This window comes from Lithobates pipiens, unplaced genomic scaffold (genome assembly GCF_037356315.1).
Source record: "Lithobates pipiens isolate NorthernLeopardFrog02 unplaced genomic scaffold, aLitPip1_a1.2 Scaffold_16, whole genome shotgun sequence".
Classification (NCBI taxonomy): domain Eukaryota; kingdom Metazoa; phylum Chordata; class Amphibia; order Anura; family Ranidae; genus Lithobates; species Lithobates pipiens.
In genome coordinates, this window is record NW_027507748.1 from 60,701,440 (window position 1) to 60,729,217 (window position 27,778).

The 27,778-nt window shown below is 44.6% G+C and overlaps 1 protein-coding gene across 1 annotated transcript in view; it reads right to left on the reverse strand.

Moving 5' to 3' along the window:
• Window positions 1-2,596: 2,596 nt before the first annotated feature.
• LOC143981832 (interleukin-10 receptor subunit beta-like) overlaps window positions 2,597-27,778 on the reverse strand; it is a 77,097-nt gene continuing 51,915 nt past the window's right edge. The window contains exons 7-9 of the mRNA XM_077479959.1: window positions 15,062-15,212; window positions 13,097-13,248; window positions 2,597-11,988 (exon numbers count right to left, since the gene is read on the reverse strand). Coding sequence (XP_077336085.1) covers window positions 11,851-11,988; window positions 13,097-13,248; window positions 15,062-15,212 — 441 coding nt within the window. The 3' untranslated portion in view covers window positions 2,597-11,850. The remainder of the gene's footprint in view (window positions 11,989-13,096; window positions 13,249-15,061; window positions 15,213-27,778) is intronic.

Below are 27,778 nucleotides of genomic sequence, written 5' to 3' on the forward strand. Positions count from 1 at the left end.
AGTGCACTTGCTGTAGATCTGAAGGGAAGATTTGAAAAGAGGGGGAAGCTCTGCTGATTTCTATCATCCAATCATGTACAAACAAAAATGCTTCTCTTATTTTCCTTGCATGTCGCCCTCAGATCTACAGCGACCGCACTTCCAAATGCACTTGCAGTGGAAAGTGGATTTTCCTTTAGTAAATAAACCCCAGAGTGTCTGAGGCTTTCCACAATGGGGGGCTCACAATCACGGATGGTGTGGTGAAGGAGTTACTTATAATTGATTTGGACACTGGAGACTTGCTTGTGCACTTATAGAAGGACTTTGGAGCCTGGAAATGTAATCCTCTTCTGGGGGATGGACTATATTCACTTTTTTAGAGGATTATACTAGTCACTTATTTGTATATATACGAACTAGTACACTCACTTATTGAAGATGATTTGTATAATTTATGTGATTTGTGTTTATAATATAAAGCACATTGATCCACACGGGATCACTTAATATTTTAGATAGAGTGTGTTGACACAGGAAATAGCGCTACGTGCAATCAATTATTTGTTTAATGTTAAAAACTAGTTTTGATGCACCTATATGTGTCTAATGAGGCTTTGATCGAAACAAAGAAAATATGCAGATTCTAACATATGTGCAAAATTTAAGACTGCTCTGGACTCCATAGTAGTTAAGGTACCTGAAGTGGAACTTTGGGGTTTGTTACATTTGCACTTCCTTTGTTCTGCAGAGCCTTGCAGAATGAACAAAACAATTCCCAGCATTCCCAGCATTCCCTCAGGGATCACCAAATGGCGCAGGCAATAAAACGTTTTTTTTTTTCTTAGATGTTTTAATAATATAAAAATAGACTTGTCCTGCCAGTAAATGTGATGCCAGTCGGTAAATACCAGCCTTTGCATTGTTTAGCTGATCTTTTCATGCTGCAACAGGAGTGTCCCATTATCCCGGCCTGGCTCCAATCCAAATAACATCATGTAATAAAATGGTGAGGCGGAAGTGTTATGAAATACCCTTTTTGAGAACACATGATTACTGGAATTAGAACAAGTAGAATATTTCCTGGCAATAGATAAGATTATACCTGGAAACACCTGGCACCCGAATCTATGAAGCAACCTTTTACACTCTCTGGAGGAAACCTGATGATATGCAATGTGAAGATCTACCTGCCTGTGTTTTGTTAATCAATGCTTTACTTAGAAGAATGTAAAATGTATGAAGTGTGGCCCCATAGCAGGAAATAGACCTATTGCATCTGCTTTTTGTGGATATACTTTTGCCATCGCACACAATGCAATCTTATACAGCTATGGCACTTTTCTCCATTCACCCTGTGCCATCGTTGGAAACAGTTTGGAACCAATATAAAACATTCGCTTTTGAAAAGAGTACCATTTAATACTACATCATACGAGTACATTTTGGACAATTGTGTGCTTCCAAACTTGTGACTGTGCCTCAGCGCATTAAACCAGTTCCATAAAGATATGCTTGAATGGGTTAAGTATGGAGGAACTCGAGGGGCATGCACCAACCCTTGACCTCAACCCTAATGAACATGTTTGGAACACCAACTGCAAGACAAGTCTTCTCATTCAACATCTGTTCTTGACTTCATGAATGCTCCTTTGGCTGAATGGGCACATTCCCTAATGCCGCGTACACACGACCAAACTTTCTGGCAGAAAAGAATCATTTCATCGGATATTCCGATCGTTTGTGGGCTTCAGCTGACATTTTTTTTCCTCAAAAATTCAGACGGACGATGTTTTAAATCTTTCCGACAGAATCAACTCCTATCGTGAAAACCGTTCGTCTGTATGCTATTCTGACGGACCAAAACAATGCAAGGGCAGCTATTGGCTACTGGCTATTGAACTTCCTTTTCCAGTCCCAGCGTACATCATCATCACGTTCTAAATGGACAGACTTTGGTGTGATCGTGTGTAGGCAAGTCCATTTCAGAGGAACTCCTTTGGAAAGACCGTCAGAGTTTTTTCAGATGGAAATTCCAGTCGAGTGTACGGCGGCATAAGACAAAATCTTATAGAAAGCCTTCCCAAAAATGTGGGGACTTTCTTAAGCCAGCCTTTGGTGGTTTGAATCTCAGTTGGTTCAGCAGGGACCTGCTGAAATTCAAATGATGTATGGGCAGGGTGATGGTACCCAAGTTGATCAATCAGCCAACTTGGGTAAAACTAGCCTGTCAGATTTTTCATGCGATTATTGCCAGTGGCTATAGCTGCTAGAATTAATCGCTGTGAGTTTTCCTGGCAGGAACGGGTCTCGACTCTCCACCTTCACCAGGAGTACACAAAAGCTCTGCAGAAGGGATCCCCTCATCAAGACTGACTGTATTGATGGGGGAATCAAGCAATTTTGCAGGAATAAGCCGCACCATCTAGGGCTAGTTTTAGCTGCACTGGAAGGAGGTGCACAACTCCACAAAGATGCCAATGGTTATGAAATGGGATTTCCAACAAGCCCATAGTGGTGTGATGGTCAGGTGTTCACAAACGTTCAGTATTATAATGTATATAGCTTAAAACATTTATTTCACGCATAAGACAGTCACGTTTCTTTTGGAAAAATATATATTTAACAATGATTTATTTTTTATTATAAATAATTGTACAGACTGTAGAAAGGTTTTAGTTACTGTAGAACAAATTAAAAAAACAACATAATATACAACTGTGTCAACATAATAATGGATAATCGATCAGATTCTGTAGTATCTAAACCGAGATACAGAGCTGGAATCTGATTGCTTGCTTTGAGCCATTAAGACATAAAGGCATTTTATTGCTGTGCAAATATAAAATGTACAGGATAAAAAAAATAGTGTAATTACTTGTATGTATATACATTTTAAAGAAATTTTCATAACTTAAACATCTGAAAAAAATATTAAGACAAGTAAAAGTCAGAGCTGAACAAACTTTTGGCCTTATTCAATAAAGAGTTCTTATTTTTAAAGTGAACCTGTGCTTTTATCATGCAGAGCAATGCAACACAATCATTTTTTATTCTCCCCATCCCCAAAATCATTTTTTTTACCCTAATTGTGCTGCCCCGCCACCCTGGTTCTACCATGGGGTGCGAGGAAGAACAACCCTATGTAAGTCTGTGCTTAGGCTGGCCATACACAACTCAAATTTGAGACGATTCCTGTTTATTGGCCAAAAATAGAGCTGTAGGTGGCCCTGTCAATACCACCCAGCTTGACAAACTTCAATTGGGGTACCAAAGGAGCCAAACGGAAAAAAATATGACCAGGTAGTGACCGCCAATCACAATACTAAAGCCAGCAGCAGGAGATTTGTCCATCCCATGGATGGGAATATATATTAATTTCTCTTGTTCAGCCTGGTTGGCCAAACAAAAGAAGCCTTTAAATATGTGGCCAGCTTTACATAGGGCTTACTATCTCCCTCCATGGAACACCCTTGGAAAATCACCAAGCACTTTCACATAGGTTGAGTTCCCAGCTACTCCATTTTTGGAAGTAGCAGGCGTTTCTCATGCCCCAGACAGACTGAATGGAGCACAGGAAAGGTGAGCATGTGCTACTGGGAGACCAAGCTTTAAAGAGAACCTGTGCTGTACAGAAAGCCTGGAATGTGGCTTTATTCCACCCCTTAAAGCATGAGCAGGCAACCTCGGCACTCCAGCTGTGGTCAGACTACGAATTCCATCATGCCTCTGTCTCTAGGAGTCATGCCTGTGATTGTCAGGGTCTTGTGATGTCTCATGGGACTTGTAGTTTCACCACAGCTGGAGGGCAGAGGTTGCCTACCACTGTGCTTAAAGCATTGCCCTGTCTTAAAGAAATCTCCTGTGGTCATCATTGCCCATTTGACAAACCACACTGAAATACTAGCAGATGATGCCATATTTAGGCTAGTGAGCATCACATTGTTCACCAACTTTTTTGTCCCCTGCCAAATTCTGTGCATGCACCATTGCATAAGCAGGTGGGCATTGTGCGGGAGGAGCATTCACAAGACCTAGTTGCACTGACAGAGCCTCCTTGTCTGCAGTCTGGGAGGTGCTATGGGCGAGCAACAGTATGAGTACAGAAAAAACTGAAGATGAAGGTAACTATTGATTTGAAAGTCCGACTTGATATTTGCATAGAAAGGACGGCGCTGCTTATTGCAAGTACCAAGGGTGGTAAATAAACAACTTAAATCCCTGGTAAGCCTCATTTTTACCTTGCTTGAGTTTGCCTCAAGTACACTTTAGGTGCTAACAGCAGCAACCATCAGGAATCCATATTGCATTGATCAGATTGCTTGCAAAGGGGTACTGCTCTTATGAGTTAGCACCCAAAGTGTAATGGCAGCTTTTGCGTGAATACACTTATATTGTAGGTTGCCCGGCCTCCATCCTCTCCTGAAAGTCTTATACTCAACTGTTCCCCATCCAGCTAGATGTTGTTCATGAAGCTGCAGACCCCCAAATCCTCTGCACTGTCCCTGCACACTTGCTGTGTATTCCCTATTCAGTCTAATGAAGATTTCTTACTCCAGAGAATGGAGTACAAACTCCCCATGAGATTGCATGGGAGAGGGCAGGGTGCATGCACAGACCCAGCTCAGAAGGTTTGGACAAGGGGCTTTTTGCAGCTTTTTTGCGATATCTCTTTGGATTGAGGACAGGTGGGGGAGGGAGGAAGGGGAATCTACCATGTAAGGGTAATTGAAGCGAAGGTCCCCTCATTAGATCTGAAGTCTCCCCAACATAACAGAAGTCTCACCATCACATCAGAATTCCCCCTTCAGAGTCCCCTCATCACATTAGAGTCCCCCATCATGTAGTCCCTTTGTCACATCAGAATTCTCCCATCATAAAGTTCCCTTTTTTCCATCTGAGTCTGGATGGAGGTACGCTCCTGTCCTCTCCTAAATGTTGGGGAACACCTGCCCTGGATTAGCATCATGTATTGCCATTATAATGAATGGCATCATGTGCCCTGGCCCTAGAACATCATTGGTTGTTACGGTACGGGCCCCCGTCCAACCCAAACCATGGCAACCTACTACGCAGTGCAAAAATAGGGGACAAACCGCATATTATATTTATGGCACACTGGGTGAGAAAGATACACCTCTTTATGCACCCGTCATCTAAAAATTTATGAACAAAGCACAGGTTTACTATAGAACAGCTAATAAACATGAAAAATAGGCTGATTTAATTTGAGGTAAAGAGCGAGGCAGAAATTGCAATAAACCATAGCAACAAATTCAAATTAAAATCTTTTACAACTAACAGTATGCATTTGCTTAAAGCGGAGGTCCACCCTAAAATGGACCTCCGCTCATCGGAATCCCCCCCCCCCTCCGGCGCCACAATCGGCACCTTTCAGGGGGGAGGGGGGTGCAGTTACCTGGATAATCCAGGTAACTGCACCCACTTCCGGGCTAGCTCTCTGCGGAACGGGGCGTACGTTACGCCCCGTTCCGCAAGCGCCCGCCCCCTTCAGCAAGTGCCCCGCTGCCTGCTGGGAAACACACAGCTCCCAGAGGCAGCGGGGACCGTCCGGATTGCGCCGCGCGGCTCGCGCATGCGCAGTAGGGAACCGGGAAATGAAGCCGAAAGGCTCCATTTCCTGATTCCCATACCCAAGATGGCGGCGGGACCCGGCAGCCGAGCGAGCGATCGGCTTCGGGTGCCGACATCGCGGGCGCGCTGGACAGGTAAGTGTCACTATTTAAAAGTCAGCAGCTGCAGTATTTGTAGCTGCTGGCTTTTAAAAAAAAAAAAAAAAAACGCGGAGTCCCGGTGGACTCCCGCTTTAAAGAGGTACAAGTAAACTACAAATGAACATTATAAAATAAACATGAACGTACATCTTCGAACAGACTTGAGTTAGTCCTGCTAACTCTGATTTAGACTTTTATTTTTGCACACTACTTTGACTTAAAGTGTTACTAAACCCAGGACCCTGCATTCACTATATCTGGTCTCCCACAGTACACAGGGCATGGAAATGCAATTATTTTAGTGAATATAAACTGTTAAATACCTTTTCTCATCAGCAGTTAGAGCAGTCTTGTGACTTCTATCAGTGTCTGGTTAAATCGTATAGGAGTTTTTGTTGACTATCCTATGAGACTGCAAGACCCCTGACCCTCTGTCTGGACAGTGCTGATTGGCCCTGTGCTGATCACATGCACTCTCCCAAGAAAAAGAAAAATAACTCTCTAGCAATACACACCAAACTGAGCATGACTCCATAGACTCTGTGTTTTCAGGAAATTATTAGGGGACAATGAAAGGGAGGGGGGGGGGGGGTCAGAGAAGACAGGATCAAACAGCCTTTTTACACAATGTGGAAGATTAACCCCCTAGGTTCTACAGTGAGTATAACAAGCATGCTTTACTGCATATACAGACTTTTACTGTTGTGGGTTTAGTAACACTTTAAAGTGGATTTCCACTTTTTCAGTCAAATTTAAGAAACTCCCACCATATGTCTGTTATGTGTTCCCATTATTAAAAATGTATTATTTTTACAAATAATTTTTTTAAATATTTCTTTATTTTCTTGTTGTTTTTTTGGAGCCGTATTATATGTAGAAAGTAATAGGGATCCTGTGCATACTGGACTGGTATAATTATCAAATATGGTTTATGATTGCGTTGCACCTACTACTTTAATTTTTAGCATAATACAAAGGCCTGCAAGTTATTCTGAACAATTTCAAAGTATAATTAGAGAGACAAACTGAGTGAAATTGTGTTAACATGCAATGGATCATCATAAGCCTTGAGATCTTTAACCTTTTGTTAGAACAGAAAGAGTGCACTTTTAGTTTTCAGCTGATAATGCGATCTGCCAGCACAGTATACACAGGATTATTATAGTAAACATTAGCTACCCAGTCCACTCCTTAATATTACATAGCAGGGGAAAGCTAGGTAGGAGTTTTAGGTAAGTTAAAAGGTAAGCAGCCGTTTTTTAAATATTTTTGGAAGTTATGTAAGTGAATTGGGAACATATAACAAATATAAAATAGTTGTTATTCTGTGTGCAAAAGTCTAAATACATATTAAAAGTAGATCTGAGCAATTCAAACTGAACATCTGATGAAAAATGAATCAGCAGGGATTACCTTCAGTGTCAAAACACAAGAGCAAATATAAAGCTATAGATAACTGTAAAGGTTGAGCTTTGCCCCACCCTTTCTACCTCCTGGGCTTTTCAGTTGGTTAATGAGGCAACCAATCGCATCAAAGAACCAATAGAAATAAGAAAAGAGAAAGGGCCAAGCACAACTATATAAAAAAAAAAAAACAACCGTGCACAGCAATTTTGGGGCACCCTGGAGGTGAACCATTCGGAAAGTGGGTTCAACCAACCTATGATGCCTCCTATAGAGTGAACTGGTTAATTCTCATGAAATGGGCAAACTATAGGTTTGCTTTAAGTCAGCTTAAACTACCCTATATTTTCATTGATACAATCCTGATTTCTGCACAGGTTCCACACTGTGATTCCAGGCAAGCCACACCCCCAAGGCTCCAATGAGGAACCTTGGGGGTGTGGCTAAGACAGTGGAATGTAGCCTGCCAATAGAAATGAGGGGCGTGAGTATGTCTTCAGTGATAAATAAGAATGAGTTCACATTCAGGCCAAACTGACTCAAAACTGTCACATGATAGCAGAATGTCTGCCGATCAGCTGCAGCCATGGAATTCCCTGCCCTGCAGCAATGCATAACAGGGGGGCTAGTGGCATCATTGACCTTATCATAGTCACACAGGGGTTGATTTAATAAAACCGGAGAGTGCAAAATCTGGTGCAGCTGTGCAAAGTGGCCAATCGGCTTCTAACGTCAATTAAGCTTTATCATAATAAACCTGAGAAGATCCAAATTTTGCATTCTCCAGTTTTAGTAAATCGACCCCACAGTCATATTTGGTCACAGTCATTGGCAATATATAACCGTGTGGCCATATTAGGTCGGCCCAAAACTTAGTGATAAAACAAATCACTATTAATCTGTAATAAAATGTGTTTCTTAAAGTGGTAAAAAAAAAGTTGCGAACAGGCGGGATTTTTTATGTTTTTTTTTTTTTAAGCCTTTACCCTAAAGGTCATTCTGTGCTTAAAAATAGACATTTCCGTGTTTCACGCCTAGACAAGGATCACGCTTGGCTCTCCCCATCCCATGAGCGTGTGTGAATATATCACAGGTGTTTTTGTTCTGAGAGAGCAAGGCCGGTGTTCGGTCCCCTGTCGGATAGTGTCCGCCCTGTACTGCGCAGTACGGAGGACAAAGGAGCCGCCAAAAGTCTCCGAACATGAACAGCTGTTGATCAGCTCTACACGGTGCCTGCGCAATTAAGACTACATTGTGCCACACGCTCCCGATGCCCGTGTAACTCTGCAAGGGGCGGGTGTATTATTCACTGATCTCTTCAAGGGGCAGATGCATACAGAAAAGGCTGCATGATGGGCAGAGCTCATACGATGGGGGTGGATTTTTCAAAGGGGCAGATGTATTATTGAGAAGCGTGTAAGTGGCGGATGCCTACAGAAGAGGGGGTTAAGATATAAGTATAATAAAAATTTAATCTGGAAATACATCTGCCCCTTTGAGAATTCCACCTCCATCGTATGAGCTCTGCCCATCATGCAGCCTCCTCTGTATGCATCCGCCCCTTGCACAGTTGCACGAGCTTTGGGAGCATGTGGTAGCATGCGGCACAATGTCGTCTTGATTGTGTACAGCTGATCAGGCGCTGTGTACAGCTGATCAACAGCTGTTCATGTTCGGAGATTTTCAGAAACTCCGTTGAGCTCCGTACTTCGCAAGCGCTGCGCCTGCTCAGGGCGGGCATTATCCGACGGGGGACCTTTCTCGGCACAACATTGGGACAAGGGGTGGGCAGGAGGGGAAGCTGTCCAGGGCACTGTGGTATCATATGAGGTGGAGGGCGCTGCAAGGAGATTAACAGGGAGGGGATTTGTGAGGGGGGGAGTTTGAGGGGTGGCAAGGGATAAGTACTGCTCTAGGAGGGGAAATTTGGGATGTGTGCTAAGGGTGATGATTTAGTGGGATTTGTGTTGGGAGGGGAGAAGAGGATTTGTGCTAAGGGAGGGGGGATTTTGGGGGGTTTGTGCTAGAAGAGGTGATATGGTAGAGGGTGGAGTATTGTGCTAGGAGGGTAAATCTGCTTTTTTTTTTTTTTAGGAGGGGGAGATTTGTGCAAGTAGGGATGATTGAGGGGTACTTGTGCTAGGTGGAGATTTTTTTGTTTGGGGGGAGGGGATCTGTGCTTGCAAAGGGATTTGGAGTGGAGGGGGGAGGATATGTACTAGGAGTGGTGATTTTTTTTTTGGGAGGGGGAATTATGCAAGTAGGGATGCTTGAGTGGTCTTTGTGCTAGGAGGAGACAGTTTCAAGGGGAGATGTGTTCTAGGAGGGGTGAGGGGGGATCTGTGTTGGCAGAGAGTTTGGAGTGGAGGAGAGAGGATGTGTACTCGGAGGAGAAATTTGATGGGTAGAGGATTTGTGCTAGGGGTGGTGATTTTTTTTTGGGGGGGGGATTGTGTGAGTAGGGGCGATTGAAGGGTATTTGTGCTAGAAGGAGAATTTTTTTTAGGGGGTATATGTGCTAGGAAGGGGGGGGGGATTCATGTTGGAAGGGGGTTTGGAGTGGAGGGGAGAGAATGTGTACTCGGAGGGTAAATTTGATGGGTAGAGTATTTGTGCCAGGAGTGGTGATTTTTAGGAGAGGGCATTTGTGCTGGGGGCAAAGATTTGTTCTGTGACTGGAGATTTCAGCAAGGGGGGGTTAAGTATGCAGATTATTGCTCAATTTTTTTTGGGGGGGGGATTTTTCCTGAGACATAATTCTCATACATTTGGGGGGGGGGGGGGGGCGGGTTGAAGTTTGAAATGTTCACCCTGAGCTCTAGACGACCTTGTCCTGGCACTGTGAGAGAGCCCTGTGGCACATCTGCGCATGGACCAGCTTTCCTGGCCATCTGCACACATGTGGGGTTTTCCGCGCATGCGAAAAACTGCTGCTAGTGCAGTCCAAAAACACATGAAAAATCACCTGAGCGTATGTAAATGGGCTGACAGTCCCTGCCAGGACCTGAAGGGCATACTATGTTTTTTTTTTTTTTTTTTACTAAACGCAAACCCACTTTGCACTACAAGTGCAAACTACAAGTGCAAAGTGCACTTGGAAGTGCAGTTGCTGTAGATCCGAAGGGGACATGCAAGGTAAATAAAAAACAGTATTTTAGCTTGCACATGATTGGATGATAAAATCAGCAAAGCTTCCCCTCATTTCAGATCTCCCCCTCAGATTTACAGCGACTGCACTTCCAAGTGCATTTTCAGTGCAATTTCAAGTGCACTTTGCACTTGTAGTTTGAACTTGTAGTGCAATGTGGATTTGCCTTTCATAAATAACCCCACATGGGGGTTATTTACGAAAGAAAAATCCACTTTGCACTGCAAGTGCGCTTGGAAGTGCAGTCGCTCTAAATCCAAGGGGTAGATCGGAAATGGGGGGAAGCTCTGCTGATTATATCATCCAATCATGTGCAAGCTAAACTGCTGTTTTTTTATTTACCTTGCATGTCCCCCTCGGATCTACAGCGACTTGCAAAGTGTGCAAAGTGGATTTGCCTTTAGTAAATAACCCCCCATGTCTCTTTCCTGCCAGTTCATACTATACACTGAGCTGCAAATTACCAAAATTTTGGTCCGACCCGCCCAATGAAAACAGCCGGAGGTCGGTACCATGTCAGCGGCCAGCAGAAGCCCCGGGACACCACAGAGCTGGACAGAAGGTGATTATAGTTCCACTTTGATTTATTTTATTTTCTGTTTTAAATAATTTTGATCATTTGTTCTCTCCAGACGGCAAACAAATGCCTATTGATAGCTGGGTGTCTCTTATTAATTATAGTAATTAACAGACAAGCTTTCTATAGAGCGTGTTCGCACTGACAGCACGCTTAAACGATATGTCAACCTTTTTCTTCTTTTTTTAACGTTATTGAAATGTCATAGTGACATTCGTGTCTCTACGTCGCATCGGATCTGCGGTACGAAAATGGATACTGAATTCTGGTGAGCTCCAGTGCAAAGCACCGCAACCCACCCAGAGGCAGCATAGCAATGTGAACACCAACAGACAACTGTCTTCTAGTGTGAAATGTTTTTAAATTGTAGTGAGTAAACCATGTGACTACGCTTCATCTGACCTCCTTTTTCATTCATCGCTCAGATTATTTACTAAAAAAATCACATCGGTGAGAACATGTTTTATTATAGGTGTGTTGCAGTGCCATTCATTCCTAATAGCACCCAAACACACATGTGTTGCAGTGGACCACAATGCATAGTAATCTATTACCATGCATTGTGGTCTTTTGCATTTTACAAAAAAAACGTATTTTACGCAGCCAATTAAAATAAATGGGTTGCCCTAAAGCATTGCGCAGTAACGCATGCAAGAATGTGCATCAACGTACATGCGTTGTTACATTGCAAAGATAGGACCCTAGCCTTACTGTCAATAAGTATGCAAACACCTGACAGTTACTGCACCCAGGGGACCCAACTCAGTCTTGTACTGAGTAATATTTGCGCACCATTGCTAACCTGTTTAGACATCAATAGAGTACTAGAGTTCTAATTCCAGGCAATGGCTTACTAAGTAGTATATTTCGGGGGTGGACAGCCAGGAAATGAACAACTTCCTTGAACAATTTCCAGGATCTTGTCAATGGTCTCATTGATATTTCTCTTATGACAGGTAAACTGCAGGGGAGGTTATAAAAAATAGTGTTCTATGCGGAGTTTTTCTTTAGGCAGTTTCATTGGTCTCTTCCTTTGTCTCTTCATTCTCCTCTGATAGAAATGTCAGCGGCTCACAGGACTCCCCACATTCTTCTAAAGGCTGTGGCGGCAGCGTTGGGGTGTTATTGAACGGATTGCTTAAAAACTGCAGGAAAAAAAAAAAAAAAAAACTTTATCCACAAAAACTGATCACATACACACTGCAAAGGACCTGCTACACCACTGCACTGCAGGAACACACAATCGATAGATAGATAGATAGATAGATAGATAGATAGATAGATAGATAGATAGATAGATAGATAGATAGATAGATTTCAAAGGTTTAAGAAGAAAGAGAGAAAAAGTGAGAGAATCAAGAGATGGATAGATAGATAGATTCCACAGGTTTAGAAAGAACAAGAGAAATACAAACAGAAAAGAAACAGAATGAGAAGAGATAGATAGATAGATAGATAGATAGATAGATAGATCATTTGATTTCAAAGGTTTAGAGGATCTATAGATAGATTGATTTTCTGATCTCACAGGTCTAGGAAGAAATAGAGAGAGAGAAGAAACAGATAGTACTGCACAAACTGTTGGCACTATATAAATCCTATATAATAATAATAAAAAAGATAGATGGATAATAGAGTACAGAAAGGACGGACGGACGGACGGAAAGGACAGACAGACAGACTCCCCGAAAATAAGACCTAGCGTGATTGTTGGTGATGGCTGCAATATAAGCTCTATCCCCCAAATAAGCCCTACCCTGTTACCCTGAAAATAAACCCTTATATTGCAGCCATCACCGACAATCGCTCTAGTTCTTATTTTCGGGTAAACAGGGTACGGTATCTATCTATCTATCTAGTTCTTATTTTCGGGGAAACAGGGTAGATAGAGAGGATTTTCTGATTTCAAAGGTTCAGGAAGAAAGAGAGAAAAACAGAGAAGAGAAGTAAAAGCTATCTAGATAAAAAGAGAGAGAGAGAGAGGCGAACAGTCAGATAGATGGTCGATGGATCAATATATAGAGATATAAATAGATAGAATCCACAATTCCACAAGAAAGAGCAAGAGAAAATAAGACAGAGAGAAAGAGAGACAGAATGAATATATATATATATATATATATATATATATATATATATATAGATATAGATATAGATATAGATATAGATCTCTGATTTCACAAGTTATTTAGAAAGTGTGTGGTAATTGGCATGAACACACAACTTGTGTCTCTTCCGCAGTGAAATACTGACCTCTTTCATATGTTCAGGGATGGAATATGACGGGAAAGATCTCCATCTGTTGTATGCTGTGTAACCGAAGTAACAAAGTCCAAGGACTGTAGTCATTGTGAATAACATTGTTATGAGGAACACGCCAGCGATCTGCCACCACGGGATCCTCCCTGTAATTCATACGCAGTATAAGTATACGTCATATCCAGCAGAATCATTTCACTTACACCCCTTTCACACTGAGACGCTTTTCAGGCATTTAAGAGCGCCATTTTTTGGGGGGGAGGGTTCTTTTTTTTTTGTTTGCTTCTCCTCTCAGCCAATCGGGTCTCAGGATTCACTTCACTTCCTGATTGACCAGGAGAAGAATCAGGAAGACAATAGCACATTTTCATTCGTTATTGTCACACAACTGGGTGGGCTCAGGACGCAGTGCTCTGCGCCCCGAGCCCACCCTTTTTTTGAAGCAAATTAGAGCCTCTGGCTATAATCACGTGCTTCTAGAAAAAAACAAAAAAACAATTGGAATCCAAGCGTCCGCCACTCTGCATGTAGATTAAGGGCTGGGCGCATGGATTGGGGGGCTGGCGTCCCTGCCCCTTATGGATGGGCCGCCACTGATTGTCACCCTAGGACAGGAAGTGTGCTACTGGACCACAAGGTGAACAGCTTGAAGAAAGAAAATGAATGAAGCCACCACATTGAAGGGCTGGTAGGCTGCAATATATAACATTTTTGTTTTATTATATTATATATATATATATATATATATATATATATATATATATATATATATATATATATATATATATATATATATATATATTATATCATATTATATTATATTATATCATATTATTGTTTGTCGGCTGCAAAATTCACTCTGTAGCATTATCTCAAACAATATTAACATCCCTGCTCAGGTGTCTGTGGACTATAGAACATTTTTAACTTACAATATGGAAACGAGGAAAGGACAAGGTGTTCTTCAGTCCCAACACACTTTCTGTCCTAGGGTGACAACTCCTACTCCACCATAGATACAGTGAGCCAGCATTGTCACCCTAGCACAGGTAGTGTGCTACTGGCAAGATCACAAAGTGAAAAGAAAAGAAAGAAAACAAATGAATCTGCCTCATTTAAGCTGGCAGACTGTAAAAAAAAAAATATATATATATATATATTGGGTTTAGAAGCCTTAAATTAAACCCCATGGGAGCTTTATGCCATAATGTACTGGTATTTTTTTTTATATAATCTTTCTTTTAACTTTTTAATTTGACATATAAAATGTAACAATTCCATCGACAAAGAGGGTTTGAAAGATAGCAGATTTAACCGTAAAGCATAGGAACAGGGGGGACATGGGGGAATGGGTAGAAGGTTAGGGAAGAGAACGAAAACATACATGGTAACATTTCCAGCGGGGGCCCCCCCTGCTAATCTGAGACAGAGCCTGACCCAAGCTGAAGGCCTGTAACATATGCTCCAGGGCATTTCCCAGCCCGGCAGCCGCCGGGGGCCCGACCAGCCCCACCCCCAGAGGAAGGGGGCAACAAAGCCTCCATCATACCCCCATCTAGGGGTAAAGCCGCCCATGCCCCCCCCCCCCAGCAGCCCCTCCAGGCGGGGGCCCCGCCAGGGCACTAAGATTATCGGTCAAGCTTCATTTAGTGCAATTAGTGCATAATAAGAACATAAACTGAAAGAAAGAAAGAAGGAAAGGGAAAGAAAAAAAAGGGGACCTCAGTATTACGAAGGATTATGGCAAGTCAGATTCAGGCATGGTGTGCACTGCATATTAACACATAATGGCAAACGCAACCTGACCAGCGTCCCCTTCAAGTGCTGCATTGTAAGCGCTTTCAGTTTTCACGGGTGCTTCCATTTTCTCCCGATCTTTCTCCTGGGTTTGGACTCAGATTTCCTTTGCATACAATGTTATGTTTAAGTTATAACAGTAATAATAAGAGTAATATTTACCATCAGAAGTCGTTCTCTCACAGACTGTTGGGCTGAACTGTCCTTCCTTCTCATAATCATGTATATAAACTTGTACTTTCAGGCAGTAGTTGGTCCATGTCTCCAGCCCAGTCAATGTTTTTGTACTTTGTGAAGTGTTCACAGCCAGAACCTGGAAAGCATGAAGATTTTTAATGTAAGCTCCTTCCAGAATGGAAAAGGACATACATTGGTATGCTGAGGGTTAACCTACATGATCAATGGTACTGGGTGATGGGAGGATGATATAAAAGAGGAATGGACACAGAGGGGCTAACACATAAGTGCGGAGGAGGGGTTAATGGTTAGATGCTGGAGACTGGTCACCGAGGGGTTCATGCAAACATAATGAATATTCATCACTGAAAGGTTCATGCACATGGGAGACTGGGGGCAAACACTTCTTCTGTGGTGGCTGACTACTAGGAGGTGCGTTGACTGATAGATCAATGTGGAAGTAAAGGCTTACTTTAAGTGGTGTTAACCCCCCCCCATCTTCCTACCTATGCTGCATAGGCTTTATGAAAGAGAGCAGTGGAAATACCTTATCTGTTATCTACTCCGATGTTGTCACATGATACAGAAAAGCTCCTTCTCCCTTGTGTCAGAAAGTGGTGACTGCAGGGGAGGGAGACCTGACAACAGGGGGGCAATGGGAGTTGCTTGGTGTTGTCATGGCTCAGGGAATTCACAGCCATTGTCAAATCCTCCCTGACACAGAGGAGCTGGAGCTCCTTGACCACAACAGAGAGGATAAAAGAGAAGGTATTGCCTTTGATGACTTTTATAAAGGCTATGCAGCGTACAGTGCCTTGAAAAAGTATTCCTACTCCTTGAAATGTTCCACATTTTGTCACGTTACAAACAAAAACGTATATGTATTTTATTTGGATTTTATGTGGTAGCCCAACACAAAGTGGCACATAATCGTTAAGTGGAAGGAAAATAAATGTTTTTCATACGAATAAACATGTGAAAAAATGTGGCGTGTATTTGTATTCAGCCCCCTTTACTCTAATACCCCTAACTAAAATCTAGTGGAACCAACTGCCTTCAGAAGTCACCGGATTAGTAAATAGAGTCCACCTATATGTAATTTAATCTCAGTATAAATACAGCTGTTCTGTGAAGCCTTTAGAGGCTTGTTAGAGAACCTTAGTAAACAAACAGCATCATGAAGCCCAAGGAACACACCAGACAGGTCAGGGATAAAGTTGTGGGGAAGCTTAAAGCAGGGTTAGGTTATAAAAAAATATCCGAAGCTTTGAACACGGAACACTGTTCAATCCATCATCCGAAAATGGAAAGAGTATGACACAACTGCAAACCTACCAAGACATGGCCGTCCACCTAAACTCCCAGGCCGGGCAAGGAGAGCATTAATCAGAGAAGCAACCAAGAGGCCCATGGTAACTCTGGGGGGGCTGCGGAGATCCACAGCTCAGGTGGAAGAATCTGTCCATGGGATAACTATTAGTCAAATACAAGTGTGTTTTTGTCATATTTTTTGATCAAATACAGGGCAATCTTATGCCGCGTACACACGACCGGACTTTTTGACAGCAAAGGTCCGACGGAACGAGTCCGTCTGACAATTCGATCGCGTGTGGGCTTTATCGGAACTTTGCTTGCCAAAAATCCGGCAGACTTTAGAAATAGAACATGTTTTAAATTTTCCCGCCGGAACACCGCCGGACGGAGAAATCTGTTCGTGTATATGCTAGTCTGTCGGACAAAAACCGACACTAGGGCAGCTATTGGCTACTGGCTATGAACTTCCTTATTCTAGTTCGGTCGCACATCATCACGTTTGAATACATCGGACTTTGGTGTGATTGTGTGTGTCCAAGTCCGTTCATTCAGAAAGTCCACCGGAACTCTGCCGAAAGTCCGTCGGGAAGACTGTCGGACCTATTACATTGAAAAGTCCGGTCGTGTGTACACGGCATTAGAAGAAAATCTGTTAGAGTCTGCAAAAGACTTGAGACTGAGGTGGAGGTTCACCTTCCAGCAGGACAATAACCCTAAACATACAGCCAGAGCTACAATGGAATGGTTTAGCTCAAAGCATATTCATGTATTAGATGGCCCAGTCAAAGTCTAGACCTCCTTTTTCAAGTGGATAGATTCCCTGTTCCGTGCTTTTATCTGGTCGCACCGGAGACCACGTCTTAGATTACAGCTTCTGCACCTGCCTAATCACAGGGGTGGAGTTGGTCTTCCAGACGTGAGGGCATATTACAGGGCGGTTCACCTGACCAGGTTGGTGAACTGGCATTGTCATGAGGGGGCAAAGCATTGGGTGGCCATGGAGGGGGAGGACTCTGGGGGCACGATCGGGAGCAGGCCCTGGCTATCAGCTCCCCTGCCAAGGGCTATACTGGATCACCCCACATTGGAGGGTATCCTGCGGGTGATAAGGGAGGCCTTTTGGAACTCGTCGGTGTCCCCGGTGCCCTCCCCTATGGTGCCGGTTCTGGGTAACCCGGACTTTGTACCGGGCCTCCAGAATCCCTGCTTTCGTCGTCTGCAGATGGGCGACAGGCGGCGGTTGTGTGACTTTATAGGCCCGGATGGTCGACTCGCCTCGGAGGCGGGGCCACGAGCGGTGGACCCTCCACTGGACTTTTGGAGCGGCCTGCAACTGCGGAATTTCTTACGTAACTGTTTGCGGACACCGGGCATCTCTCGCCCCCTCACAGAGTTAGAGCGGATCTGTCATCGGGGGGAGCCAGTGCGGCACTGCCTCTCCCTCCTCTACTCTGCCCTGATTCGTCCGGCTGAGGGGTATGCCCCTCATTCGTGGCCAAGTGGGAGGCGGAGCTCTGCACCCACTTTACTCCAGATCAACAGCAGAAGATCCTTTATTTTGCACAGAAATCCTCTATGGCTACACGGGTTCAGGAGACGTGCTACAAAATCACATCTAGATGGTATAGGGTCCCATCCGTTCTCCACCGCATCTTCCCCCAGGTGCCTGCCTGTTGCTGGCGCTGTGGGGAGGCGGAGGGAACCATGTTGCATGTCTTTTGGGCATGTCCCAAGCTGGTCCCCTTCTGGCGCGCGGTGACTGACACGATTGGTCATCTGACGGGTGTCTCCCTGAAGGGGAAATCTGCGGCCTGCTTGCTGCACCTGTCGGAGCAATCCATTAAAAAGTATAGGAATTCTTTGACTATTCAATTGCTGAATGCGGCAAAGGCCTGTATCCCTTTGTGCTGGAGATCGGAGAACCCGCCGGCTTTGGCTCTATGGTTCTCTAAAGTGAATGAATTAAGAGATATGGCAGACCTCACAGCGACGCTTCACAATAAGGAGGAGGCCTTTCGTGAGACTTGGAGACCTTGGCAACATTTCACCTACACTGAGGCCTACCTCCGGGTGGTAGCTTTAGCTGCCCGTTGAGAGAGGATCGCTGTTTGCTGGCTTCTGGCCCCCCCCCCCCGCGGCTTGGTGTCGCCCACGGTCACTATTCTGCTCTTCCGTGTTCGGCTCTTTTGCTTCATCCTGCCTGGAGTCTCTTCTTTGCCTCTTCTATTTGATCTGTCTCTCTGTCCTGATCTCTTTTCCTTTCTCTCGGGCCCCCCCTCCCCCCCTGTAGTCCCTTTCTTCCGTAACCCCTTTCCCTCCATCACTTCACTTCCTCAGTCCTTTTTCTTTCATGGTTAGATTTTGCCGGCTAGTCCATGCAGGCTGTGGTGGGTTGTGGGCTCCCCCGGGAATGACCAGTTTTCAACAATGTATGCTCTGCCCGCTTGGGGCCCGGCCCATTGCCCATCTCCCTCCTTTTCCCTTTCTTTATAAAATAACAAAATCCGTGCTTCTCACTGTAATGCATGGCCATGTGATGATTACCGCCCACCTAGGTAGGGTCAGATTGCTCATTTGGTCTCGGAGGTCTTAAAGGGGAATTATAGCCCCCTGTTCGGGTATGCTTCTATGTTTAGTTTCAGCTTAATGTTGGGGGTGTTCTCTATATCTCCCACCCGGGTGCTACCGAAAGGTTTATGTTTTGAAATTCTGTATGTTTTATTAATGTTGTCCATGCGCCTGTTATTTTTCTGGCATTAAATAAAGGAATTACAAAAAAAAAAAAGTCTAAACCTAAATCCAATAAAGAATCTGTGGCAAAATTAGAAAATTGCTGTTCACAGAAGCTCTTCATCCAATCTGACAGAGCTTGAGCTATTTTAGAAAGAAAAATGGGCACAAATGTCACTCTCTAGATGTGCAAAGCTGGTAGAGACATCCCCCAAAAGACTTGCAGCTGTAATTGCAGCGAAAGGTGGTTCTACAAAGTACTAATTCAGGGGGGCTGGATACACATGTACGCCATACTTTTCAGATATTTATTTGTAAAAAAATTTGAAAAACATTTTTCATTTTCCTTCCACTTCACAATTATGTGCCATGTGTGTTGGTCTATCACAGGGGTCTCCAAACTTTCTACTCCAAAGGGCCAGTTTACTGTCCTTCACAAATTAGGGGGGCTGGGCTGTGGCCATTGAGAATAGAAATTGTCCTGGTGTTCGTGGAAATAAACAATGCATCTTTGGTGTCCATGGGAGGAATACTGCCCATCATTGGTATCAAGAATAGTGCCCCATCATTGGTGTCAATGGGTGAAATAGTGCCCCATCATCGGTGTCAATGGGAAGAATAGTGCTTTATCATTGGTGTCAATGGGAGGAATAGTGCTCCATCATTGTTGTCAGTGGGAGAAATGGTGCCCCATCATTGGTATCAGTGGGAGGAATAGTGCTCCATCATTGGTGTCAGTGGGAGAAATGGTGCCCCATCATTGGTATCAGTGGGTGGAATAGTGCCCCATAATTGGTATCAGTGGGAAGAATGGTGCTCCATCATTGGTGTCAGTGGGAGAAATGATGCCCCATCATTGGTATCATTGGGAGGAATAGTGCTCCATCATTGGTATCAGTGGAAGGAATAGTGTCTTGTTGCTGATGTCAGCAGCAAGAATTATGCCCTTGTTGTTGGTGACAGTTGGAGAAATAGTGTCTTGTATCAATGGAAAGAAAAGTGTTCCAAGGGCCAGATAAAGGCGAGCAAAGGGCAGCAGTTTGAAGACCACTGGTCTATCACATAAAATCCCAATAAAATGTAAGTTTTTTTGTTGTAACATGACAAAATGTGGAAAATGTCAAGGGGTATGAATACTTTTTTAAGGCATTGTAGATAGGAGGAGGGGGAGGGAATGTTTTAATGCCACTTATAGTAAGCTTTTATTTCCACTTTAATACTTACACTCTGCTGGTGTGAAACTGGCTAGAGAGGTTTGTGTAGTAGAGGGCCATTTTACTGCTGGTATGGATAATGGGGAGTGATGTGTATGTGTGCTGGGGGCAGGATACAAGTTAGTGACTGATGAGTGTCTTAACACACACAAACATAATCATAGACTGGGAAACTTTATTTCTGATATACACATTGGTCTTTTTACTGTATCCCTCCTCCAGCACACACACTTGTTGGTCTTTCTCTTGTATCCTTCCTCCAGCACACACACACTCATAGTTCTTTCTCCTGTTTCCCTCCTCCAGCACACATTGGTCCTTCCCCTGTATCTCTCCTCTCGCACACACTCATTGATCTTTCTCCTGTATCCCTCCTCCAGTACACATTGGTCTTTCCCCTGTATCTCTCCTCTCGCACACACTCATTGATCTTTCTCCTGTATCCGTCCTCCAGCACACACATACACATTGGTCTCTCCTGTATTCCTGTATCTCTCCTCCAGCACGCACACTTATTTGTCTTTCCGCTGTATCTCTCTTTTATTTTATTTTTTAAAGCCCATGGTGTGTGAATCACACTCAAAAACTTCACCCGGTGCCAAAAAAGTGAAACACAAAAACGTACAATGGGTGTACACAAGCCCTCCAAAATCAGAGGGCCTTGCCCTGATCCCCCGGGGCATTAGGCTCCAGACGGGGACTGGGGTACTTACACTTGGTCCATCTGGCCGAAACCAGACGGACCCCATTCTCTGGAGGGTCTGCCAAAACAGACCCCATCCAAATACTAGGTGGGGCTCCCCTGAAGGGAGACCCCATGAGAGAAGGCGAACTAAGCCAGAAGGCCATGTCCACCCCTTCCTAAGACTTTCATGGCCGGCCCAAGGACCTGTACCCTACCAGTCACACGTGCAAAATCATGTACAAACATAAAAATACAAAAAGTGATAAACAAAGGGCTTAAATAAAAGAAAGTGGGGTAGAAGGAAGTGGAGAGGAGAGTGAAATGTTTCACACAATGACCAGGCCGTGCGGCCTCTAGCACACACTCATTGGTCTTTCTCCTATATCCCTCTTCTTGCACACACACACATACACATTGGTCTTTCCCTTGTATATCTCCTCTAGCATGGACACATTGGCCTTTCTTCTGTACCCTTCTCCAACACATAGACATATTGGTACACCTCCTGCACACATTGGTTTTCTCCTGTATACCTCCTCCAGCGCACACACACACACGGGTTTTCTCCCTGTATCCCTCCCACAATCACTCATTAGTCTCCTCCCATGTATCCTTTCTTCAGTGCACACTCATTGGTATTTTTCCTGCATCCCTAATTAGGGCCTTCAAAGGCAGATGGTTTATGAAATGTACTGATCTTTCCTTTTTGCCTTTCCTCTTCACTCTGTTTAAAGCGGTTGTATACCCCGCTTTGTGATTTTTACCTACAGGTAAGCCTGTAATAAGGCTTATCTGTAAGTAAAATGAATATCTTCTAAACGTACACCATTAAAGAGGTATTCACCCTGCATGCAGCTGCTGACATCATCTGGTGTATCGTGCCGGAAACTTTAGAGCTGCTTGCTGGAACCACAGGCTCCCTGCGCGCATGTGTGGGAGTGATGTCATTGAGGCTCCGGCCACTCACAGTGCTGGACCCCGTGAACCCAGAAGTAACACCAGGGGAACATGTCAGCCCCCTCAGCAGTGACCGGGTGACGCTGCATGGGCTTCGTTCTAAGGTAAGTATTCCATAATGAGCTAGTATGTGATGCATACTAGCTCATTATTATGCCTTTGTCTTTTATTTATTTTATTTTTTTGGGCATACAACCGCTTTTAGAGCTTTGCCCACCTGAAACTTTCAGCACTTTAAAATGGTTCTGAAACATTCGGTGATCCTTAGTTATTAGTACTATATACATACAATGTATGCATATGCATATGCATATGTTTCAGCACAAGTGCTCTCCGCTCCAAAAACAACCCCCAGCAGATATTCTCTTAACCCCCCATCACTTCTCCATGTGGGCATCCTGCCCCTCCCCTCCCCCACAGGCCTCAGATAACCAGTAGGGCTCTTGCAGTTAACTCCTTCCCGGCTCCTCCTCCTGTCTGTATACATCGGAGCCGAGAAGGAGGATCCTCGGTGAGCTCTCTCTATGTGATGTGCAGCTGTCAGTGGGGAGAGATTCCAGTGCCGGCTGCTACACAGGGACGATCGCTGCCTGGGTACCCTACAAGAAATGCGGTGAAGGTGTCCTGAGTAGGGATGAGCTTCGTGTTCGAGTCGAACGTACCTTCGACTCGAACATTGGCTGTTCGGGCGTTCGGCGAATTCCGAACGTTTGGGCCGTTCGCGTCAAAATTCGAGTGACGCGCGCGCGGACCACAATGCACTGCGGTGGCGCAGTGCATTGCTGCCCCATGATTGGCCAAGCATGCACTGTGACCCCGCATGCTTGGCCAATCGCAGCGCCGGCAGCGAGGAGAGCCATGATTGGCCACAGGCATCCTGCCTGTGGCCAATCATAGCTCAGGCTGTGTAGTGCACGCCCCACACTATATAAGGCCGCCTTTGAGGCGGCTTCGTGTAGTGTGTTACTTAGCATCTGAAGCAGTGGGTGTTCTGTGTACCTTCAACACAGTACACACCAATCGTTTTTGGCTGATTTCCTATCTTGCTGCTGTGTAGTGGTTGTTGTCTGTGCCCTGACTGCAGTATACACCGCTATATTCACCTCACCTATATAGCTAGTGATCTAGCTTTAACCACTTAACAACTGCCCATTGCCGATTAACGGCTTCAGGGGGGTTGTTTAACTCTGAGAGGCCGTTAATTAATGGCCTCCCAGAATTCTGCTCTCGCGTGCCCCGAGGTGTGCGCACTCGAGAGCATCCGTGACCGCCGGGTCGCATCACGGATCACGGTAAACGGCCGCTCATAGCGACCGTTTACCACGTGATTGCTCCGTCAAATGACGGAGTGATCACTTGGAAACAAACCGGCGTCATGTTATGACGCCTGTTCCTCCCTCCCCTCTCTGTACCGATCGGTACAGCGGAGGGGAAAGAGATCGGTGTCAGCAGCGATGTGGGCTGCATCTGCAGTGCCCACATCGCTGCTCACCGAATTTAACCCCTCAATTCCCTGCCAATACTCTGCAATACCAGTGCATACTCTGCAGTACCCTGCCATTACTCTGCAGTACCCCGCCATTACTCTGCAGTGCAGTACCCTGCCATTACTCTGCAGTGCAGTACCCTGCCATTACTCTGCAGTACCCCCCATTACTCTGCAGTACCCGCCATTACTCTGCAGTACCCGCCATTACTCTGCAGTACCCGCCATTACTCTGCAGTACCCCCAATACTCTGCAGTACCCCCCAATACTCTGCAGTACCCGCCATTACTCTGCAGTACCCGCCATTACTCTGCAGTACCCGCCATTACTCTGCAGTAACCCCCATTAACCTGCAGTACCCCCCAATACTCTGCAGTACCCGCCATTACTCTGCAGTACCCGCCATTACTCTGCAGTAACCCCCATTAACCTGCAGTACCCCCCAATACTCTGCAGTACCCGCCATTACTCTGCAGTACCTTGCCATTACTCTGCAGTACCCCCCATTACTCTGCAGTAGCCCCCAATACTCTGCAGTAGCCCCCATTACTCTGCAGTAGCCCCCATTACTCTGCAGTACCCGCCATTACTCTGCAGTACCCGCCATTACTCTGCAGTACCCCCAATACTCTGCAGTACCCTGCCATTACTCTGTAGTACCCCCCAATACTCTGCAGTACCCTGCTATTACTCTGTAGTACCCCGCCAATACCCCGCCAATACTCTGTAATACCCTGCCTAAATTGCCATACCCAGCCATACTCAGAGATACCCAGCCATACTCGGTGATACCCTGAAATACCCAGCCATAGATGCCCCCACCCCTCACCGCCCTCCGGTGCTTCTACCAACTCGCCAGTACGATCAAAGCCAGAATCTTTTTTTTATTTTTTATTTCAGGCTTCCCAGCCTAGAGGTGAGATGTGGGATCATATTGACCCCCCAGATTTCACTGTAAAGAGGACCTGTCACCCCATATTCCTATTACAAGGGATGTTTACATTTCTTGTAATAGGAATAAAAGTGATCAAAAATATATTTTTGGGGAAAAAAAGGTCAAACTAACATAAATAAAGTAAAATGAACAATAAAAAAATAAAATAAAAATTAAAGCGCCCATGTCCCCATGTGCTCGCATGTGCCACACATGTGAGGTATCGCCGAGAATGTTAGAGCGAGAGCAATAATTCTAGTCCTAGACCTCCTCTGCAACTCAAAACATGTAACCAGTAAAAAAAAAATTAAAGCGTCGCCTATGGGGATTTTTTAAGTAGCGACGTTTGGCGCCATTCCACGGGCATGTGCAATTTTGAAGAGTGACATGTTTGATATCTATTTACTCAGCATAACTTCATCTTTCACTTTATGCAAACATTGGGCTAACAAGTGGTTAATAATAGAGCTTGCAGTCAGTAGTGTTAGGAGATAGTGCGTGCTGTCTGCGTGCTCTGTACCCAGTACATACCGCTATAATATAGGGCAGGCCCCTACTTTCAAACATCCAACTTACAAACATCTCCTACTTGCAAACGCAAGGAGACAGCAGCAAGTGAGATGAAAAAAGATGGACGACAAAACAAATTATACAGGGGTGATAACCCTTCCCTATGTTTTCCAAAAAGCTTAAAAATAGTTTTTTTTGACTGGAGCTACACTTTAAAAATGTACCGGTTGAAAATGACAAACAGATTCAACTTAACACAACAAACCTACACAGTCCCTGTCTTGTTTGCACCGCCTGTATACTGCTGTTCTGAGTATATAGGGCCTGGGGGTCACACGCATTTCCTTTTTTTAATATGGGTACGGGGTTCCCCTTAATATGCGTACAAGACCCAAATAGGCTGGTAATGGGCAGGGAGGGCTACCCACGCCATGTTTCTCAATGATTTTCAACCATATTGCAGGAACCAGATATAACATTAAAACCGCAAGCAGTTTTAAATGGTGTTATTTCCGTTTAATGTCATTTTGTGCAGGGACTGTTCTAAACACGGGAAACACGTGGCACTTCACAGGCATACTACAGACACCCCACAGGCACCATATTTAAAGGAATATTTCACTTTTTTTTTTCACTTTAATCGTCATTAAAATCAGTGCTCCCGCCAAAACGGCAGGAGGCAGGTCCCCAAACCCTTTTTAGGACACTATCTTGCATATTAGCCGTTAAAATTGGCACTTTCCAATTCGAACGTTCGAGTCCCATAGACTTCAATGGGGTTCTAACGTTCGTACCGAACACGGGGGTCGTTCGCAAGTTCTGGTGCGAACCGAACCGGGGGGGTGTTCGGCTCATCCCTAGTCCTGAGTGACCGACACTAGCATGCACCTGTTATGCCAGTTACCATAGCTTAGTGCTGGGACTTATTCCTGCACTGGGCTCCCAGGATCAGCACTGATTCCTTGGACTGAAGGTACTCTCAGGCCGCGTACACACGCGCGGACTGTTCGCCCAACTTTGTCCATCCAACAGTTTCGGCAAACAGTCCGCTCAAACTTAGCATGGACGGACATGGCCACACACGACGGACGAACAGTTTGCTGAAACCGTGCGCGATGACGTGAACGGCATGTACGACGGGACGAAAAATACGACGTCCTATACACTGCATTATAGCTTTCGGCGTGAAAATCCTTTCTGAGCATGCGCGCAACTTTGTTTGACGAACAAGCCTACACACGAGCGGACTGTTCGCTGAAACAAGGTTTCAGCGGACAGTTTTACGGAATTTCCGAAAAACCTTGTCCGTCCAACTGTCCGCTGAAACTGTCCGCTGAAAGCCCACACACGAGCGGACTGTCCGCCCAAACACTGTTCAGCGGACAAAGTTGGGCGAACAGTCCGCCCGTGTGTACGCGGCCTCATGGGGCCCCGGGCTTCCTGGCAGTGCCCTAATGTTCAGTCCACCCCTGGTGACAACTCTGCTCCACCATAGATACAGTGAGTGAGCATTGTCACCCTAGGGCAGTAAGTGTGCTACTAACAAGATCACAAGGTGAAAAGCTTAAAAGAAAGAAAATTAATGAAGCCTCCTCATTGAAGGGCTGGTAGGCTGCAATATATAACATTTTTGTTATATATATATATATATATATATATATATATATAAAATATTATATTATTGTATATTACTCTAAAATTTTGTAATTTTTACATCCCTGCTCAGGAGTCTGTGGACTACAGAACATTTTTAGCTTACAATATGGAAACGAGGAAAGGACAGGGTGTTCTTTAGTCCCAACACACTTTCTGTCCTAGGGTGACAACTCTACTCCACCATAGATACAGTGAGCCAGCATTGTCACCCCAGCACAGGTAGTGTGCTACTGGCAAGATTACAAAGTGAAAAGAAAAGAAAGAAAATGAATGAATCTGCTTCATTCATCATCCAAAAATGGAAAGAGTATGACACAACTGCAAACCTACAAAGACATGGCCCTCCACCTAAACTGACAGGCCGGGCAAGGAGAGCATTTATCAGAGAAGCAACCAAGAGGCCCATGGCAACTCTGGAGGAGCTGCAGAGATCCACAGCTCAGGTGGAAGAATCTGTCCATATGAAAACTATTAGTCAAATACAGGTGTGTTTTTGTTGTATTTTTTGGTCAAATACAGGGCAATCTTATGCCGCGTACACATGACCGGACTTTTTGACAGCAAAGGTCCGACGGAACGAGTCGATTGTGTATACACTGCTCCTAAAGTGCCTCAAAGAAGCTGCTTGCAGAACTGTTTTTGATGTCCTGCCAGCGCAGAGCCCCAGTGTGAAAGCACTTGGGCTTGCACACTGGGATTGCAGATGAGACGTTTTTCAGGTGCTTTACAGGCACTACTTTTAGCGCTAAAGCACCTGAAAAATGCCTCCAGTGTGAAAGGGGTTTTAGTGGTTTGCTTTTGTTATTCAATTTCATTCAATGTGATTGCATGGTAAATGCATCTTAAATACATGGCAAATGCCCTTGTACACTAGAATAAAGCGATTAAAGATAAAACTCCTATGGAAGCAATAAAAAAATTAAGTGCCAACTTAGTATCTCAGTGCAGTCACTTCAACTAAAAAAACATTGAAACACTAAATTAGATAAAGGCATAGACTCCTAAATCATCTAGACACACCTAGACCTAAGACAATTAATGTGTACAGTAGCCCTTGGTCAGTTATACACAGGGCAGTTTTTAAGGCAGGGCAAAAGGGGCAGCTGCCTTGGGCCCTGTCATTGTTGTGGGGCCCAAAGCAGCTGCCTCATACTTGCCAACTATCCTGGTTTAAATTCCCTCTTCCCTTGAGGTTTTAATCCCTTGCTGTGTCCC